Source organism: Macaca mulatta, chromosome 12 (assembly GCF_049350105.2).
Source record: "Macaca mulatta isolate MMU2019108-1 chromosome 12, T2T-MMU8v2.0, whole genome shotgun sequence".
Lineage (NCBI taxonomy): Eukaryota > Metazoa > Chordata > Mammalia > Primates > Cercopithecidae > Macaca > Macaca mulatta.
Window position 1 is genome coordinate 54,476,345 of NC_133417.1, and position 22,170 is coordinate 54,498,514.

General features: G+C 39.1%; 1 protein-coding gene across 1 annotated transcript in view; it reads left to right on the top strand.

Annotated features, from left to right (window-relative positions):
- The window catches only part of LYPD6 (LY6/PLAUR domain containing 6), a 150,162-nt gene extending 134,172 nt beyond the window's left edge, over positions 1-15,990 (top strand). Inside the window, 2 exon segments of the mRNA NM_001194767.3 lie at positions 10,814-10,944; positions 12,835-15,990. Of these exon segments, the coding sequence (NP_001181696.1) occupies positions 10,814-10,944; positions 12,835-13,002 (299 nt within the window). The 3' untranslated portion in view covers positions 13,003-15,990.
- The last annotated feature ends 6,180 nt before the right edge of the window (positions 15,991-22,170 follow it).

Below are 22,170 nucleotides of genomic sequence, written 5' to 3' on the forward strand. Positions count from 1 at the left end.
TTTCTATTCCTCCTGCTAAGTAAAACAAAAAATTCTGAACATTATTTATTAAGAAACAAACCAAAAACATGAAAAGACTGAAAGGGGTAAAGAAAATGACAGACTAGGGACTTCAAGACTCAAGGAACAACACAGTGCTTAGTTCACTAGGTTTTCTTTCAGTCTCATATATTCTAGACTTGAAGCTGAGGAAGTCAGCATTCTAAAAATGCGATAGACACTGGCAAAATAAACCTCCAACAAAAGTTTGCTCTTTGGCAAAAGGACTAGGAAGGGGGAAGCCTAGAAAGGTAACTTTTAGACAGTAGCTGTTCTACTTCAGCAAAACACTATGGAAAAAATTGTAGCCCCAACCCCATACCAGCAGAGGCTGAATGGAAAGCTTTGACTTCATCCTCAACAGGCTGTAATGAGATGTCCCAACCTTTCTGCTTGGGATTGTATCAGAGAAGGACAAGTAAAGGGGATTTTTATCCCTCCCCACCAAGCAATAACAAGGTCTCTTCCACAGTGTCGATGGAGACTGCGTTAGGGAGCCTAGACTTCACCTCCACCAGCAACAATGAGATGCCTCTACTTTCCCCTGACCACAGTTGTGTCAAAGGAGGCTTAATGGAGAGTCAAGACTTTACCTTTCACCACCACCCACTGGCAATGAGGCTACAACACATCTCCCACCCCATGGCATCAGTAGAGGCCACAGGGGAAGCATTAATGAGGCACTCTCGCCACTCTCAAACAGGGAGTGTAAGATCAAGAGTATCCTAACATAATAACAATATGTTTAGACTTCAATTTAAAAAATTGCTTGTCATACCAGGAAGATCTCAAACTGAATGAAAAATAGCAATCAATATATACCAACACCAAGATAAATAGGGATGTTAGAATTATCTGGCAAGGGTTTTAAAGCAGTCATAATAAAAATGTTTCAGTAAGTAATTACAAACACACCTGAAACAAATTTTTAAAATCTCATCAAAGAAATAGAAAATATAAAGGAGAACCAAATGGAAATTGTAGAATTGTAACATAATGTACCTGAAATAAAAATCTCAATAGATGGGCTGAACAGCAGAATGAAAGGAATAAAGGGAAGAATTAGTGAATTTGGGAAATAGAGCAATAAAAATTATCCAATCTGAACACATAGAAAACAGTCTGAGGGGAAAGAAACTTCTACAGAGCCTCAGAGATCTATGGAGCTGTAACAAATGTTTTAACACTACATCATCAGAGTTCCAAGAGAACAGTAGAAAGAGGGTGAAGCTGAAAAAAGTACTCAAAGAAACAGCAGCTAAACATTTTTCTAAGAAGTTGAGCAAACCCAGAAAAGATAAAACTAAAGCAATCCACACAAAAACACATAATCAAACTTCTACAAACAAAAAGTCTTGAAATAGCAAGAGAAAAAGAACATCTGATATGAGAAAAATCAGTTCAATGAAATGTTTTCATCAGAAACTATGGAGACCAGAAGTCAACGGTACAATATTTTTCAACTGTTAAGAAAAAAAAATATCAATGCAGAATCTTATATTCAGAGAAAATATCCCTCAGGAATGTGAAGAAATTAAGACATTTTCAAGGGAAGAAAAACTGAGAGAATTTGTCACTAGCAGACCTACCTTAAAAGAATGGCTGAAGGAAACTCTATATGATGCAGACCTACCTTAAAAGAATGGCTGAAGGAAGCTCTATATGAAGAAAGGAAATGATAAAAGAAGGAAACTTGAAACATCAGAAAGGGAGAAAAAACTTAGTAAACATACTTTATACTACAATACAGTACAATGGAATGTCCTTATTCTCTTGAGTTTTCTGAATTATGTTTGACAGTTGAAGCAAAAATTATATTGCTGTCTGATGTGGTTCTAATAAATATATTGTAGTGGATTATTTAATATAATTATATTATGGCCAGGCACAATGGCTTATGCCTGTAATCCCAGCACTTTGGGAGACCAAGGCACGTGGATCACCTGAGGTCAGGAGTTCAGGACCAGCCTGGTCATGTTGGTGACACCCCATCTCTACTAAAAATACAAAAATTAGCCAGGCGTGGTGGTGGGTATCTGTAGTCCCAGCTACTCGGGAGGATGAGGCAGGAGAATTGCTTGAACCTGGGAGGCAGAGGTTACAGTGAGCCAAGATCACACCACTGTACTCCAGTCTGGGCGACAGAGCAAGACTTTGTTTCAAAAAAAAAAAAATTATTACAAACAAGGGAAGGTATTAGGGCATTAAAAGAGGTAAGTTTTCTATACTTCACTTTAATTGGTAAAATTACAATGCCAGCAGAATATGATAAGTTTTGCATATAATTTAATACCTAAGCAACAATTTTAAAAAGGGATATACTCAAAAGCACTGTGCAGCGATATACTCAAAAGCACTGTAGATAAATCACAATGGAATTCTAAAAAACATTCATGTAACCCATAGGACTGTAAGAAAAAGAAAACAAAAAAAGGAAAACAACAAAATTTAAGTCTTACCATATCAATAACTACCTTAAATGTGAATGGCATAAATATACAAAATAAAAGAAATGTATTGACAGAATATGTTTAACCATGACCCAAATATATGTCATCTGTAATAAATTTACTTCAAAATAATTATATAAGCAAATTAAAAGCATAGAAAAAGATAATGTGGAAATATTAATCAAAAGACTTCAGTGCAAACAAAATTACCAGAGTCAGAGAGGAACATTATAGCATGATAATAAAAAAAGCCAGTCCACTAAGAAGATACAGCAATCTTAAATATATAAGCATCAAATAACAGAGCTGAAAAATATGTGCAACGGAATAATATAAATGAAAACAGGAATAGATAAATCTGCAATTATGGTTGGAGACTTCAGTACCACTCTTTCAAAAACTGGTAGAACTACAGAAAAAATAAGCAAAGATATGGAATTCAACAGCACCATTAACCAACAGAATCTAATTGACATTTACAGAACACTCCATCCAGCAACACCAGAATATACATTGTTTCAAAGTGACCATGGAACACATACCAAAATAAACTATATCCTGGGCCAGAAAGCAAACCTCGACAATCTTTTAAAAATTGAAATCATACGGAGTGTTTTCTGACACACAAAACTAGAGATCAATGACAGAAAAATAAAAGGAAGATCACCAAACACTTGAAAACTAAACAATGCACATCTAAATAATCCACAGATCAAAGATAAAGTCTTAAGGGAAATTAAAAAGACAATGAACAGTGCTGAAACAGAAATTTATAGCACTGTATGCACTTATTTAAAAACAGGAAGATCAACTCTCTAAGCTCACACATCGAGAAGGTAGAAAAGGAAGAGAAAAACCAAAAGTAAAAACAAGCCTAAACAAAAAGCAGGAAATAATTATAAGAATAAAACTCAATGAGAATACATATACTAAAACATTTCATTGTACACTATAAAGACATACAATTTTTTCAGTTAAAATCATTGGAGGAAAACATTAAGGTACTAAGAAAAGGAAAATAAGAGAATAGTATGAACAGCTCAAAAACATAAGTTTGACAGCTTAGATGAAATGGACCATAACTCAAAAAAACAAAGTACCACAATTCACTTAAAATGAAATAAATAGTTCTATAAGGAAATTTTTTTATATAACTTAAAAACACCCATAAAAGAACTATTCAGGCCCAAATAATTTCACTGGAGAATTTTACCACGTTTTAATAGAGTAATTAACACCAGTTCTATACAAAATCTTCCAGAAAATAGAGGAGAAGGGGGAATACTTCTCAATTCATTTTATGGAGCCGGAGTTACCCTGATACTAAAACTAGATCAAGACAGCACCAAACAAACCAAAAAATAAAATACAAAATTCCAATCTATTATTTTTTATGAATATAGACACTAAAGTTCTTAACAAAATATTGGCAAATAGAATATAGCAATATGTGAAAAGAATTGTGCACCATGACATAGTGGGGCTTAATCCAGGGATGCAAGGCTGGTTTAATCTCTGAAAATCAACCAATATAATCCACAGTATTAATAGGCTAAAGATGAAAAATCACATGTTCGTATCTTGGCAAAATTAGACACCATTTATGATTAAAACCTCTCAGAAAAACAGGAACAGAGAGAAACTTGTTCAACTTGATAACATCGATAAAAAACGTACAGCTAACATTATGCTTAATGATAAAAGACAGTGTGCATTCCTGCTAAGACAGAGGACTAGGCAATTATGTCTGCTTTCACTACTTTTATTTAGTGCAGTCCTGCAGGTTCTAGCCAGTGCAATAAGACAAGAAAAATAAATAAAAGACATACAGATTGGAAAGGAAAAAAATGACTGTCCTTTTTCACAGATAACATGATTTCTATATAGAAAATTCCAACAAATCTGAAGAGAATTCCTGGAACTAATAAATGAGTTTAGCAAGGTCATAGGATATAAGATAAATTCAGAACTCAATTGTGTTTATATATGCTATCAATTAACATGTGAACACTGAAATTTAAAATGTACCATTTATATATACCTTTTAAAATACACCATTATATTGCTCAGAAAAGTTAAATACTTACAGGTAAATCTAAGCACAACATATATAGGACTTGTATGCTGAAAATTACAAAACATCAATGAAAAAAATAAAATTTAAATAAATGGAAAGACCTCGTTCATAGATTGAAAGACAGCATAGTAAAATGTCAATTCTGTACAAATTGTTATATAGGTTTAACACAATTCCTGTCAAAATCCCAGGAAGAGTTTTTTTTTTTTTTTTTTTTTTTTTAAGATACAGACAAAAGTGTTCTACAGTTTATGTGGAAAGGTAAGAAACTGGGATAGCTAAAATGATTTTGAAAAAGAAGAATAAAGTGGGAGGAATCAAACTACCCTATTTCAGGATTTAATATATAGCTGTAGTAATCAAGACTGCGGTATTGGCAGAGAAATAGACATAGATCAGTTAAACAGAATAAATAGACCCTTAAAAATATGCCCAACTAATTTTTAACAAAGGTGTAAAAGCAATTCAGTGGAGAAAAAATAGCCTTTTAAACAAATGGTACTGAAGGAACTGGACATTCACAGGCAAAAAATGAATCTTAGCCCAAGTCTCACACCTTTTACAGAAGTTAAAGTAAGTCACAGACTTAAATGTGAAATATAAAAACATACCTCATTTAGGAAAAAATAGAAAAAAATCTTCATAAATCTAGGGCTAGGTGAGGTTCTTGATGACTCATAAAAGAAAAAGTAATAAATTGAACTTCATCAAAATTTAAAACTTTTTGCACAAGACCCTGTTAAGAGAATGAAAATGCAAGCTATGAAATGGGAAAAATATTTGCAAATCACATATCTGACAAAGAACTGCTATCTAGAATATATAAATAATTTTCAGAACGCACCAGTAAACAAAATACATAATTAGAAAATAGGAAAAGTATGAACAGACATTTCACCAAAGAAGATAACCAGATGGCACATAAACACATGAAAACATATGTAACATCATTAGCCATAAGGGAAATGCAAATTTCAAGCATGAGATATTACTGTACTTCTATCAGAATACCTAAAATAAAGAATAGGAAAAATGCCACATGCTAGTAAAAAGGAGGAGAAACTACGTCACTCATACGTTGTTGGCAGGAATGTAAAATGGCATAGCCACTCTGGAAAGCAGCTTGACAGTTTCTTAAACAACTAAACATGCAACTACCATGTAACCCAGCAATTTCACTTCTGGTCAGTCATACAGAGAAGTAAAAACTTATATTCACACAGAAACCTCTACACAAATGTTCATAGTAGCTTTATTAATAATATCTCTAAACTGGAAACAAACCTGGATGTCCTTTCAACATCTATACTGTGGAATACTACTCAGCAATAAAAGTTAACAAACTCTTAAAAATTAACAAACCCAGTGAATGAGATTGAGTGAAAATGCCCAATTCCAAAATATTACGTGTGTGTGACTCATTTACATAACATTCTCAAAATGACAAAATTATAGAAATGCAGTACTGTTTAGTGGTTGCCAAGGCTTAGGGAAGGGGTGGGGGCAGGAGGGAAGAGGGTGTGACTATAAAAGGTCAACATGAGGGATGGTTATGGCTGTGAAGATGTTCTTTATCTTGACTGGGTTAATGTTAGTATCACAGTTGTGATATTATACCATAGTTTTGTAGTTGTTACCATTTGGGGAAACTAGGTAAAGGGTGTAGAGGATCTCACTGTTACTAGTATTCCTTACAAATGTATGGGAATCTACAGTTATCTCAAAATAATAGGTGAAATTTTAAAAAAAGTTTAAAAACAAAAGGTCAACTGTTTTGATCAGAAACTTTGATCTAAAAGGAAAGCCAGATACCCCAAATGAGAAAGTTAAGAAGGACTGGGGCAACATGGAGAAGAGAGATAACACTGACCTGGTTGGGAGGAAGATCAGGAAGGTTTCGCAGAATTTATCACATTTGGATTGAGCCTTGAAGAATATCAGGCATCCAGGAGTAGAAGATAGGAAAAAATATGCAGACCAAGCTAAGGATGCACATTTTTCATCGTGCATGGTCAAAAGTTGTGGTACTATGTCTCAAGGTATATATGAGGCAATGAGATAGTTTGGAGCCTCCATCAAGGAGAACCTTGAGTAATGAGGGCTAAGTTTCAAATGCCAGGCTCTGAGTTAGAAATGAAATTAATTGATGATTCTATCAGGGAAGAGCAGTTACTCCAATGCACTTGACACACAGCTTCAGGAGCAGAGAGCAATGGCCTATTCCCAAGCCACTCAGGTAGGCCAAATAGGCATAGTAATTCAACAATCAGGATTCCTTGACAATTAGGTGGCATTCATGCTTTCATGTATGGTGAGTTGCATGTTAGAGACAAAGAAAACAAGAAACGATGAAGTCCTGAATTGAGGAAATGGAAAATGGAATAGGAAAGATCAGATGGATAATGGAGACATTTCAGAGGACTTGGAGACTCCCAGATTAGGGAGAAGTCTGAGCTGATTCCAGATTTCTAGTTCAAGTTACTGGAGAAGGGACCAGGAGGTCCCTTCCTGAGATAGATACATGTGAAGATAAAAAGATGCAAAGGGGAGGGAGATAATGCATTGGGTTGAGACACATTAAGTGTGAGGTGATCCTGGCAGTGTCCAGAAAATAGTTGATAATTTGGTTCTGCAGTTCAGGAGAAAGAGTCAGACTGAAGACATGGCATCAGAAGTTTGACGAGGCCACTTGAGTGAGAAGAGGTTCAAGGACAGAACACGGGAGAATATTGACTTTCATATTAGGGAAAGTGTTGAAAGTGGAGAGACCAGAGATGAGGAGAACATCTGTAAGATGGAACTCTGAAGTCTAGGATGGAGAGTCCCACAGATGAGGTTATCCATAGTAGAGTCCCAGAGTCACAAAGAGATCCTGCAGGGTCAGACATGGGAAAAGGGCATGGAATTTGATGCAGAAGGAACAGTCGTTGCAGGGAAGTAGGTGGCAGAAGTGAAGAGCTGCGTGAACAGTAAGGAATGGTGGCAGGGAGAGAGCAGGCAGCTGTGACTGGCTTTTCATTTTTCAATATAATTCTTAGTATTACTATTAAAGTATTCTCCACCCATTAATTTTCTTACACGTGAAGAATTATTCTCTAGCATCATTTTTATCAACCTGTATGTTTATGAAGAAACTAAAACTAGCAGAACTGTGAAGAATAATTGAGTGGTGAGAAAACCTTTTATAAGAAAGTTGGACATTTGTAATGTCTCAATTCAAATCATCTTATGTATGTTTTGTTTAAATATAGTTTCTGTTATTAAAAACAATATTGGTGGGTAAATGAAAGTTTGCAATTTAGCTTTGGGTTACTTTTAAATTTCAGAACTAGATTATGAACTCTGTGTGCATGCGTGCACATGGGTGTGAATTTCATAAAAATTACATTTTCCAATTGTTGATGAAGTTCTCTTTTCCATTTCTGATTTTAATTGAATGCCCGTGAATCTAATAGTAAAAGACTTTTGTTTCACAACCTCTGGGAATACCGTGTAGTTGCAGAATATGAGATTTTAGAGACTGAAACTAACCTGGTGGAAATTCAAATTCATCTTTTTATCTTTTAGATAAAAGCCTTTGAAATCCTTTTAGTGTGAAGTTATCAGCAGGCTTGATTCTCATATTACCTCATTACTAACCCAAGGAGTTTTCAAAATGCATGGAGAACAATGCTCTGTGGCTGAAACTTGGTTTTTATCCTTACTCCAGTCCAGTGATAAGCCAAATGTGGCCCACCTAGTTCTACTTGGGAAATTCTGCCTGTTCACCCCAATATACTGTTGGAGATCACAAGATCACGACACATATAGAAGGTTCTCATAAATTGTGCACTGAAGAAACCTGTTCAACTTTGAGCATTTTCAAAACTTCTTAAACCACAGAACCTTTTTCCACATTAACATTTCATAACTCACCTAGGATTTTTGTAAGATAAGAAGTGAAATAAATGCTTTTGAGGGGTTGATGCTTCAGCACTGAGGTCTGTACTGCTGGAAGTGAGGGCAGTGTTCTCTGTATATTTTTGTTTCATGAATTGGACTGGGTGAAGTAAAAGAAAAAATTCTTACTGCACTGATCTCCCTTCTACCCCCAGAATGGCAAAACATCAGCTTACTAGGTATTAAGCTTTTGCATGTTTTCCTGAAAAATTATTTTCATCAGTTGTTGTATCTACTTTCATTCAATGGAATACGCTGTCCATTAATAAATGTATAAGATATTTTGTTAAAGATAGAAAAGTATGAACAAAGAAGTAGTCATATCAAGTTCACCAATTGTTATTTTAAGGCTTACTTAAAACAGGATAATTCACTACTTGGAGGAAAAGGCTAATTTCCAAAACTGCAGCTATGTAGTGATTTACTTATTCCATAAGCCTATGATCTTATCTGCTCGGATTTACATTTGGAGCAGTAAAACCTCTGGCAGCTGCTCTTAGCTGTCTGCATGAAGAGGAGACAGGAGATAAGAACATTCCTGATTTTATTGCTCTCTAGAACATTTGAAGTTGGGGTGGGGGTGGGAAAGATGAACCTATTGTGACCATAAAGTGTCCATCGAGTCTGATACCAAAGAAGTAAACCAGTCCTTTTAGAAGATGTGGTAAATCTCCCAGGCCACCGGCCTCCATTTTTCAAAACCTGTCAAAGGCTTAAAAAAGTGGAGAGCTGCTGCCTCATCTTCATCAGAAAAGCTATCACTCCAATGTTAACATAGTTTAGGGCTTTGGGAGAATTATTGCCAGGTAGAAAACTTTCAACTATTCTTATTGTGAGCTCCCCAGATGACCTTACCCTACTCCCAAAGAGCTCCGTAAGACCCTTAGCAACCTTGGAGCATCCAAAGAGCTCCGTAGGACCCTTAGCAACCTTGGAGCAAGTCTCAGCCCAATCCAACTAACAATTCCAGCCAGGATGCAGTGTGGGACAGCATTTAGGGGAGGGTGTTGACACACGCTCTGCCCAGGCACACCCACCAATAGCATCACCACTGGGAATGTGGCAGCTCTTAGTACGATTTAATTGGAAACTATTTGGGATTCCTGTCAGGTGAGGGTCTCTAGGAAGACTTAAAACCCCTGAGTTTTGATGACTTCCAGGATGTGCTAATGGGTCTGTATTAGCTCATTCTCAGGACCTAAAATTTTCTTATGCTTTATTTTTTGGACATTAGTTCTTCAGTTAAAAGCTGCCAAAATCATGACAGAATCTGGTAGGGGGGATTTTTTATTGCCTAATAAATAATCTCATAGGAGGTCATAATTCCATATTAGCCACTAAACATCTGAAATGTATAAAGCATGCAAAGTTGGGTCCAAGATGTGGATGAAAAACAGCTCGGTGACATTTCTTAAGAATTATTCATTTTCTTTTTTAATGTGAAAGGAGAGCAAGAACATTCTCCTAAATCCCATACTTAGAAAGCTGAATATTGCCTGGAGGTCTTAAAGAATTACATTGACAAAGCCATTTTTCTTTAGTTTTTAAATTACACATAAAAAGTTCCCCCAAAGAATTTTGGAAGAAATCACAAGCTTTCAGATTCATTAGACATAGAAGGACCTCTGGAAACTCCCTTCATGGCCTTCATCTGTCGTCCTAGGAAGACACTGAAATCACGCTAGGGAGAAACGAAGCTCCTCAGTTTTGGAAAAATGTTCATTATTGTTTCAGTCTTCCTCTGTAATGCACCCTGGACCCAGCTATGCTCAATAGCACAAAGTTTTGAATTGTTCCGCTCTTGTGAATAGCTGCTTCCCCCAACACACACACACACACACACACGCCAGCCACTGCTGTAGTGTTTTATCTCCTTGAGGACCGCTGTTGTCTGCCTAACTCATTTTAACCCTGAGTTCTTTGAACCTCTTTGTCCTTTCATCTTCCTTAAAATTGCTATGACTTATACCTCTTAAGTCATCCCCCCCGAACCACTCATCCCCTAAAAATAAAAATCAGTCCAGTGGCAAAATTTGTTGAAAGGCAAGGAGAAACCATTGTGTCTTGGTTTATGGGAATAATGCTGGGCAGAGAAATCTTTATTCTTTGAAGACTGTCCTCCTACCATGGCACAGTGGAGCTCTCCAAGGAGGTCTTTGGGGGTGGACATAAACTCAAAGCAATGCACATCTTATGTGCTATTAGGTCTTTTCTGAAATGATAATGCTGACACTCCTGTTATCTTCCTTTTAGGCAGGTTGGGCCGACATTTCCCATCTCAAATAAAATATATTTTCTCTGTTGACAGAGACCAGATACTGCTACACTCAGCACACAATGGAAGTCACAGGAAACAGTATCTCAGTCACCAAACGCTGCGTCCCGCTGGAAGAGTGCTTATCCACTGGCTGCAGAGACTCCGAGCATGAAGGCCACAAGGTCTGGGCAACAGAGCAAGTGACCAGTACTACATAGCCAGCTGCTTCTCTTCAGACATCTGCCAGTAATCATGAGCAGATTCTTATTCCCCCATGAAGGCTGCCTTTTGACTGTCTTTATGCTCTATGAAAAGACTCTTCCTTTCGTGTTTGCTCTAAAAGAATACACATATATACCAGAGCATAGGACAACTGATATAAATTGTGTAAACACACATCAAGAGGGTATTCAGTGTTATTGTAAACCCTTTCTTCACTCAGAGGAAAGTAATAAAGCTACTAGAAAAAAGAGGAGCGAGGGACCAGTGATGCCCATCACGGTGAAGCTTTGCAGATGTACCCCGTTCATTCATCACAAGGGGACTGAGGCAATTCAGCTTTGATAACTTTCTGTAAAGTAGGGCTCATATTGTGACTGGGATGTTAGTTTGGCGAGGGTCCGTTGGCTCTTGAGTCATTAGATAGGTGACAAGAGACCTATCTTGTGTGTTTGCTTAAGCTTTTTCACCTGGTACCTGTAGAAGCCTGTATACGGAAACACCTGGTGCCTACGTACAAAAGCGCTCAGTGTAAAATGAGCTTGGGAGGTAGCCTTGAAGGGCCATGTAAAGATCACAGAAAGGCAGCCTCGCCTTCCTGCTGTCTGTACCTGTGACCTTAACATATCAGGCCTTGGCCTTTATTTAGCAGCTGAACACTTCTCCTGCCGGTGGCCTTCCTGCTGGTTTGGGCAATGTCCACTCTCAATACCTGGGAACAGCACTGTCAGTAAGGGCTTCTTTCTCTTAAGGCAGACACCTAATTTTCAAGCAACCTCTTGAATACACTAATAATTAAAATTTTAAATATAATCTGCCTACTCTGCTCCTGGTTCAAACTGAGTAAAACCAAAGGCTTTCCCTGACCTCTCCAGCAAATTGGACTTGATTCTGAGGAGTTACTGTGGCCTCTTTACTAAGGAGAAAGTTAAGGATTAGAGAAGTTGGGTCATATGCTCAGTCACACAGCTGGTAAGTAACAGGCACAGAATTCCAACTCACCTCTGGTTTGGAGTCTATCTCTGTAACATTATACTGTCTTCCTGGCACATGTCAACTGTGACTAAAGACTCAAATCCCTGCAGGATAATGACTGTATAGAATATTATTAATAACCATCCCATGACTAGGAATCACCTGGGAATCTTGTTAAAATGGAGTTCTAATTCTCCGTCTGGGGCAAGGTTTGAGATTGTGCGCTTGTAACAAACTCCCAGCTGATGTTGGAGCGGCTGGTCTATACTTTGTGTAGCCCCAAGACAATTTTTGCACTAACTCTGTGGGTTTCTTTCTTTCTTACGATCTACAAGTAAGGTGGTGTAAAGCAGGAATAGCTGCATGAATGAAAACCCTTCAAACATTAACTCACCCAATGAGAATGGAGACACTTATGCAAACAGTTCTATGAAAGTCAGTACACAAGTTGAAATTACCTGGGTTGTTGCCACTTGACTCTCACTTGAAAACTTAGCAAATGAAGGCTTACCCTCTCTTCCTCAAGTAGTCAGAAAGAGCCTCATGGAAAAAGAACGAGTTTCGTTATTCCCATTTTAAGGGTGAAATAACTGAGGCCCAGGAAGGCTACACACCTTTCTAAGAATCGTATGAGTAGAGGGGTGTCAGAAACAAAACCTAGATCTCTTGAAGTTTAGCCTGGGGAGTTTTCCTGTTGACCAGATTGCTTCTAGATGAAATATTATCCCCAGCCTTCCTGAACGTAGAGTTCCATCTCCTTCATAGATCAGGTAATTTTTACTTGCATCTTGCCATGTGGGTGACAGTTCCTTCAAAAACCCTGCCTCCTTCCAAGACATGCTGGCTTCTCATGATCTTTTTTTCTTCCTTTCTTTCAGGTCTGCACTTCTTGTTGTGAAGGAAATATCTGTAACTTGCCGCTGCCCCGAAATGAAACTGATGCCACTTTTGCCACGACGTCACCTATAAATCAGACAAACAGGCACCCACGCTGTATGTCAGTGATAGTGTCCTGCTTGTGGTTGTGGTTAGGGCTCATGTTATAGCAGCTCGGTGGCTCCATGTGTTAATAGCGATCCGTGGGGATCTCGATGGTCCACAGTCCTGCATGAGTCATTGGCCTGACAGTAATTACACACATGTGACACAACACTCTTGGAGGTCATCACAGCCAAGCATTGCCACTTACCATGAGGAATAAATGTTGCTTCATTGTAGCCATTTTGAGTCTAACCAGGACCCATCAAAGCCTTCTCTCAGTACAGCCCAAGTTCCATACCATAAACCTTTGTTTTCATTCCAAGAAGTAGTTCTGCATTTATCGAGATCTGGGGTTCTTAATTTGGAAGAATACGTGCATGAAATGCAGTAGGTCCTGAGACTCTAAGATATTAGGAGTATGTTATAGGGGCATGTATCGATGTGGGCTTTTCAGGAGAAAAGTAAAGAACCATTGGTTTAAATATAATCATGAATTCATTTGTAGCTTTAGAATTTTAAAACATTGACTCCAAAACGAATGGACTGTTTCCTTGGAAATTCTGACTGAGTCCCTGGAAGAGTAGTAATTCCAACAATTCCAGCCATTTGTTCAATTAATTTTCTTAACATTCTTCTCCCAGTGCTGGGAATTACATTCCCTCTGTTCCATGCAGAAGACAAAAAGGCAATCATAAAAGTTCGTTACATTTGTGGGGGTGCCTGGAGGAGGATTTTCCCCCACTTAATGGAGCCAATGTCCATAAAGTGACTGTGTTATAATATATTCTTCATATAATATACTTCATGTAATTGGTGAGATCGGCCTTCTCCTTGACTTGGCACCTAATTCTGCTTCATGAGATCCTAGATTCCACCTGAGTCAATTGTGTCCAGAGCCCCAAACCAGGATGGAGTTGTTTTCCCCAGATATGGGGCTCTATTCAGCCATAGGTAATCTAGACAGAGGATTTCAGAATGAAAGGAAAATGTGTGGAGATTAGTCCTAGTTCATTCTGAGGGCCAACTAAGTGGCTCAGCCAGCTTCTTACTCCATCGGCAGTTCGTACTGCCAAAGAGCTCCCACTTCCAAATCCCCAGTGACTTTATGGAGAAGAATCTGCATTAAATTGTCTTTAGAATGATAGGGAAGCAAGGCATAAAATGCGACGATGAGGAGAAAGTAGACCAGTGGGGTGATTGCAAGACTAACAAGGAGACTCAATGGGCAATTTTTATTTCTTTTAGATATTGTTTTTGAAGTAGATGGTAAAGTTTTTGTCATCCTTCCTGTATTTTTTGTACCCCAAGTTATGATTTTTCTTCTTCCTTGTAAATAATTTAAACAGTATTTATTTTTGTAAGGCATAACTAGAAACTAAAATATATTCTAAAAAATTCATTATTCTGAACAAAGTGATCAAATTAGAATACGTATTTTCAACAGTGGTAGAGCTTTTAATATATGTTTATTGAAAGTTATCTATAATACTTGCACCAGTGTTGAAAAAGTTAACGTGAGCAAGAGCAATATGTCTCAAGGATTTTTCTCATGGTTTCCTCAGTGATGGTGTCCAGGAATCATTCAGGTGGTGACCATCACTGGTCTAAGTTTCCGTGCAGGGTTTTGGGATGTGTTTGTGTGAAACTTGGTAGAACCATGGCTAATAAAGAGGACAGTGTTGTCAGGGTCCATCTGCCCTCCATAGAAAAATGTCTCTGGCTCATAAAATGAGACTCCCTCAGGGACTAAATATGAACTGACAGCAGTAACTCTGATACAAAATAATCTAAATTGCATCAAATGGCCTTAATTCAGAGTTTGTTAGGCTTATCAATATGTTACTTTTAATTGGGGTAGGAAAGTAGAGGGAGAGAAAGCAAGACATTTATTAAGCACCTCATATGTGCCAGGCACTATGCTAAGCACTTTACATAAGTTAGGATTAATCCCTGCAAGAATCCTATAAGGAATGTTACTAGTATTTCCACTTTCCAAATGGAGGTACCAAACTCAAACACAATGTTGTGAAGCCGTTTCCTTCAGATTTAGGTTATGTGGGATGAGGTGGGATTGAAGAGGAAAGAAAGGTGGAATTATCCCCGTAGGAATACTTTCAGGCCTGACTTCATGGGAATTCATCTATCTTATCATGTGGAGTTTATCTCGCCCTGCTGTTGCAGGATGCCATTTGCATGTGTCCCCAGATGATGTTTTTTCTTTGGGGAGTAGGGGTTTGGCTTCCTCATTCATCCCTCTTGCTAAAAGAGGAGATAGTTGATGTTGCATCTAAAGATGCTATAAGACAATGAAAATTTGATGTTGTACATACCCACAAGTACCATTTTTGTGCATGATTACACTCCACTGACATCTTCCAAGTACTGCATGTGATTGAATAAGAAACAAGAAAGTGACCACACCAAAGCCCCCCTGGCTGATGTACAGGGATCAGTTCCACAGTGGTGCAGATTCAACTACCACCCGGGGAGTGCTTGCAGACTCTGCATAGATGTTGCTGCATGCATCCCATGTGCCTGTCAGAATGGCTTGTGTTTAATTCTCTTGAAAGAAAATGATTTGCTCACTATCTCCAGCCTCAAGGAGCCAAGGGAGGTCATTCACATGGAAGGTCCAGGACTGATCAGCCATCTGACTTTTCTAACACATTAAATTCTCCATTAAATCTCACCATTGGTAATGGCTTAAGTGTAAAGAGCCATGATGTGTATATTAAGCTATGTGCCACATATTTATTTTTAGACCCTCCACAGCATTCATGTCAATATGGGATTAATGCCTAAACTTTGTAAATATTGTACATTTTGTAAATCAATGAATAAAAGTTTTGAGTGTATCTTACCAGGCTCCTCCCTGCAAATGCACATGTCAATCAATGATTAATGCACCCAGGTTATGTACAAGGCACTGGGCTTATTAGCACCACAGGGAACTTGCTTCCGGAGACTCGCTTTCTAGTTGTATAGACAAGAATACACGCATGAGAAGATACAACACAATTCACCAATGCCAAATGATTCATACAGTCTGTTTACTGCAGAAAATAAAAGAAGGAAAGACGACCAGACTTTTCAATAAGGTCTACAGCTTCCCAAGAGCATGTCTTTGGTAAATCAGGAAATATAAAAATTATGTGTGTGTATGTGTAAATATACCACCCTATTAACTATTTTTAAATCTTACTCTATTTTGGGGGTTGTGTTAATGATGATACACCAGAAAAGATTTCCTCTTGATGGTTTCTCCTGCAACAAGAAACAAATATTGGAATAGTGTACGTGTCATTTTTATCTATATAATGAATTTATTATTTTTCTTAGTAAAGTGATAGACATCAAAAGCAAGCTTGAAAAATGTCAGCTTGTTTGTGATTCCTGATTATTCTCCTCCTCCTTGTTTTTGTTTTGTTTTGTTTTGTTTGAGACAGCAGGGTCTTGCTCTGTTGCCCAGGCTGGGATGCAGTGTCACCATCATGGCTCACTGCAGCCTCAAACTCCTGGGCTCAAGTGATATCCTCCTGCCTCAGCCTTCCGAGTAGCTTGGACTACAGTATAGGCATGTGCCACCACACCTGGCTAGGTTTTAATGACATTTCTTGCAGAGACAGAATCCAACTATGTTGCCCAGCCTGGCCTCAAACTCTGAGGCTCAAGCAATCCTCCCACTTCAGCCTCCCAAAGTTCTAGGATTATACATGTGGCCACTGTGCCCAACCTCTGGTTGTTCTTTAATTACTTATGTTTTGAAATTTCCAGGGAAATCTTTTCCACAAATTAATATGTTTTCTCTTGGTCTGAATCAGTGACACAGTTGGTCACTGATGCTCCTTAAAAGTGTGGTACTTACGTGAAGATAGCTCTTATTGCTGATCTCCATGAATAGTTATGTCTGTTTAATGTCAATGGTACTGCAGGTGGACTGTGCTTTTAGAAAATTTGATTTTGAAGATACAGACTTACATGTTTACTTAATGTGGGTTTTTTGTTTGTTTGAGACAGAGTCTCACTTTTGTCACCAGGCTGGAGTGCAATGGCGCAATCTCACACTTACTGAGACTCCGGCCTCAGCCTCCTGAGTAGCTGGGATTACAGGTGTCCACCACCACACCCAGCTAATTTTTGTGTTTTTAGTAGAGACAGGGTTTCACCATGTTGGCCAGGATGGTCTCGATCTCCTGACCTCATGATCCACCTGCCTCAGCCTCCCAAAGGAGTTTTAAAGAAATTCTTCACTTTATAAATGTATTTCATATCCCTTTCCTAACACATTTATTTTATTTACAAACAAGATTTAGGGCATGCCAGCTCTGTAAAAGTTAAAAGTGCTGCCTTGGCTGTGTTACAGTATCTTTTATCTGAAATACTTAAAGAGTGCTTACAAATGTTTTTATAACTTTAACTTACCTACTAGGAGTGAAGTACATGAAAACACTGAGAATCTGTTACACATTCTCGTCGTAACCGGGGGCACTTGAACTTAAAGATTCAGATATTTTTTCTAAGATTGCACCTGAACTTGGGGCAGGAGTAAGGCATGGACATGAAGCATCATGACTACCTTGGGGCACTCGTCACTAGAGTCTACTGAAAACGGGCCTATGATTTAAAAAAAAAAATAAACATTTCTGACATAATTTGATGTTACAAAACCAATGCAGATTTCCAAAATGTCTTTCAAATGAAGCCGTCACTTTTAGCAGTTACTCTCTCTAGCTATTTAAAAAAATTATGGCCTGTCTCATTAGCAATTACTATTGTCTTGCTGTTTATTGTCTTTGACAAATTTTAACTCCATTGTGGTTGCTGGAATTGGATTGGGGGACCTCTACATAACTGTATTTTAAACTGGGTAAAGACCTAAAATCTAGAGCCTAAGAAATTTATCTGGGGTCCTCTTTTCTATTACCCCAAAAGAATAATTTTTGTATATGACTATTTGCAAAGCACTTTTATATACCTTGCTGCAGTTGATCAGCATGACCCCGTTTATAGCTTTCATAGCTAAAGCTTTGGAGTGATTTTGGGAGGCCCCACTGGTGGTTTATACTACAAGGATTTTGATCCCTGATCCAGGACTCTGTTCCACACACACACACACACACGTCACCAGGGTGACATGCATAATGGCCTCATCCATCTCTGGCACTTTTACTAGAAAGCCATTTCTCAGGTCACAAAGAGTAAGTAGAACCTTAGAAAACATCTGTTTTCTGGGTAGTCTACCCCCTTAGATTTATACAGGAGAGAAAAGAACCCTAGAGAACCCAGATCATTTGTCTCTGAGAATGACACATTGCTTGTGTTAAAAGATAAAGCTCATCAAAATGTCCCTTCTTTGATGCTCAGAGTAATAAGACATGGGTGATAGAAAACAATTTAGAGACCTCCTCTCCCTTTACTGTGGGATTGGCAGTCTCATGAGGACCATCATGGTAGTGAAGGGTAGAGAATAAAAGGGCAAGGTTTTGCAGGACAGCAAGCTAGCCTAATGGAAACAGACTTTTTCATTCTCATTTGAGAAGAAAAATATTCTGGGAAAATAATCATTTTCAGAATTATAGCCTAAAAAGGTAGAATGATGTGTCTAAATTAGACCTTATCAGTTATTCAGAAGTGGTTTTCTCGGGGTTTATGGCATGTCCCATGTCAGAAACTGGCCTCCCAAAACCATGTGTTGTCTCTATGCTCAGAGTTCAGGCCTCCACTGATGTCCTGGGGTGGTGACAGGGCTTGTGTTGTCAAAGTGGGAAAAAGTGTATCTGAAAAGCAACTGTTGGATTTAGGCAAAATGAACAAAATGCCACCAGGATGTAGCCATGATGCAAAGAGAAGGGCTAAAAATAAGCCATGCTCTCAATAAATCCATTCATCTTTGAGAAGAATTCAAAATAGACTTAGTGTCTTGCTGCTCTTCCATCTCCAGAGGAGCGTGACTGGGTCCCATGGAGTTTGCACCCAGAGTCTGAGCACATGCCATCCCCCCCGCCCCACTGGTGTGCCCCTGGCGATGGCTGGTGGTCCAGCTTCACAGCTACCTGCTGGCTAAGCTTTCCCCTGACCCTAGTTTCTCCCAACCATAAAAAAGGTCTGTGAACAGCGAGCAACCCACATCACACAGTGGCATGTGAAGACCAGTTGTTTGGGGAGAGGGATCATGCTTGAGAAGCTTGGCACTGAGGTGCTTTGGGTGGAAAGGGGCTGAGTAGATGTCAGTGGTGGGAGAGAACACTTCTGGACTCACTCATGACTCAGCCTGGCTCAGTCCTGGCACATGTCGGCACTGGGTTTGTCCCTGCCTTTAAAGGCTTTAAACACTCAAAGGGTTGGGCCCATCCTTGACTTTAATATGTTTAATTACTTAATAACCTTGTGTATGTTTTGCCACCTCCCTAAATACCAAGTGTGCTGTGTAGAAACACATCCTCCTTGATGTGAGACAGCCTGAGACCACATGAGATGTACCATCAGACCTCCCATGAATGCCTTTTCTTTAAAGTCATCATCTTGAAAAAACTGAAAGGTCAGCCGGGCATGGTGGCTCACACCTATAATACCAGCACTTTGGGAGACCAAGGAGGGCAGATCACCTGAGGTCAGGAGTTCGAGACCAGCCTGGCCAACATGGCAAAACACTGTCTCTACTAGAAAAACAAACAAACAAAAAAATTAGCCAGGCATGGTGGGACACACCTGTAATCCCAGCTGCCTGGGAGGCTGAGGCAGGAGAATCGCTTGAACCTGGGAGGCAGAGGTTGCAGTGAGCCGAGATTGTGCCACTGCACTCCAGCCTGGGCAACAGAGCAAGACTGTCTTAAAAAAAACAAAAACAAAAACGAACAAAAACAAAAAAACCCTGAAAGGCCTATTTGGAGTATTTAGGAAGAAAAACATAGTGGATGTTTCAGCCAGGCTAGATCTGAGGATTTTAAAAACAACCAGAGTATAGGTCTGGCTTCAGATTAGAGGTGAGAGAAGATTCCCCAGGGAAAATAATATTTAATCCAATACTTGGAAAATGAGAAAGTGTCAGACTAGTGAAAAGAGTCCCCTTCTCAGACAGGCATCAAAAGGTCACGGATGTGGATTTTAGGAAAGCTGTGAGGTCAGTCTTGAGAGAAATCGGTAATTAGCTGTAGGTAAATATAACTTGCCAATAGACTCATCCGTGATTAATTTTTATAGATTGGTCTTCACTAAGGCTGCTTCTGTGATTATTATTGTTCATCTTTGATGGTTGTTGCCCTTCCAGTTTGTTAGCTAGTATCTGCCTGTTAGAATCAACTGGGGGTAGGAGAGCTTTCAAAAACTACCTGATGTTTTTAGAGCACTCCAGACCAACTTGATTAGCTGGGCTCATAACCACTTTAATTTTAAAGACAGTGGGACAGCGAGGGTTTCTCTACGTACTCACCTCGAGAATTCTGGAGTACCAAGGCAGCCTACTAGGAATATGATTTTCACTAGGGTCCTTAGAGCCCCTGTTCAGTGGTTCTAGCCACTGAACAAATAGGGTAGACAAATACCCAAATTCTCAGAAGACAGGGAATTCACCTTTTGGTATATAGAGATTGTGTGTGTGTGTGTGTGTGTGTGTGTGTGTGTGTGTGTGTGTGTGTGTGTTTTAAAGACAGGGTCTCAACTCTGTTGCCCAGGTTAGAGTACAGTGACACAATCATGGCTCACTGCAGCCTCCAATTCCTGGGCTCAAATGATCCACCTGCCTCAGCCTCTTGAGTAGCTAGAACTACAGGTGTGTGCCACCACACCTGGCTAACTTTTTACTTTTTTGTAGAGATGGGGTCTTCCTATATTGCCCAGACTGGTCAAAAACTCCTGACCTCAAGTGATCTGCCAGCCTCAGCCTCCCAATGTGCTGGGATTACAGCAGTGAAGCACTGCACTTGGCTCTGGAAATGAACATTTGATTTAGTCTAGGAAATGCCTCTTTTGAGCATAACTCTGGATACTTTTACTTTATTTTTCCACCCGCTACCTGGGGCGTTTTACCCCTGGTACTTACTCGAAGGGAATAATAAAGTTCAAAGAACTGGATCTGTCCCACCCACATTCACACATCATAAAAGCAAAACAAAGGAAAATTGACCTAAACCCTACTTCTCCATCCAGCTACCCCCTCTCTTTAGTACTCTCTACAGCCAAACCTCTTGAAAGACTTTTGTGCTCACTGACCCCATTTCCTCACAATCCACCCACTCATTATACCACTCCAGTCTGTCCTCGGGCTTCACAGTGAATTCACCGAATTCACTAATGAAGGACAAGTCGCTCAGCCAAACGGTCACTTCTCAGTCCTCTCCTCACCTAACTTCTCAGCTTCGTTCAACACTTCACCTAGTTCCTCCTTCTTGAAATACTTCCATTAACTTCCATGAACCACCCACTCCTAGGAGCTTTCCTACTTAGAAAACCTGCTTTCTTTCTATACAAATTTAAATGTCAGAGTTCCTCAAAGTTTGTTGCTAAGATTCCTCTCCATTCTATAATCTTTCCTGGTTGATTCCTCCTTACCTGTTGTTTAAGTTTCCAGCCATTCGTCAGTGACTGACAAATAATCTCTCCCCGTCAGATTCCTTATATGAATTCTAGAATGCTCTCCCCAAATCATCTACTCAACACTTCATTTGTATGACTCCTCAAACTCAAGCACCTCAAATGCAAGAGTGACCAAAACCAAATGTATCATCCACGCTCAGGCTCACCTCGTCTAGTGTCCCCATCTCAGTGAACAGCATTGACATCTAGTTGTGTGGACCAGAAACCTGGGTCTCTCCTTCACACTTCCCTCTACTTCACCTCCCAGGTCTAATCTGTCAAATCCTGTCCATTTTTTCTCTTTCAAGTCTACCCACTCCTTTCCATGTCCACTTCTACCCCTCTGATCCCAGCTATGATCACCTCTTTCCCAGCATCCTTACTGATCTCACCCATCCTTTCTTGCCCTATTTCAATCCATTTTTCATAGCCAGAAGTAGATTTTAAAATGCAAACCTGATTAAGTTACCCATCTACTTAATACCATTCAAGAATTTCACATTGTTCATGGGGTGGAAAACAAGCCCTCCCTATGGGCCAGCAAGTCCCCCTGCACTGGCCACACAGCCTTCCTCCATGGCCTCATGCCTGTTACATGCCCTTTGACTTGAAAGGTACCTGCCACTCTGTTTTTATTCTTTTCTTTTCTTTCTTTTCTTCTT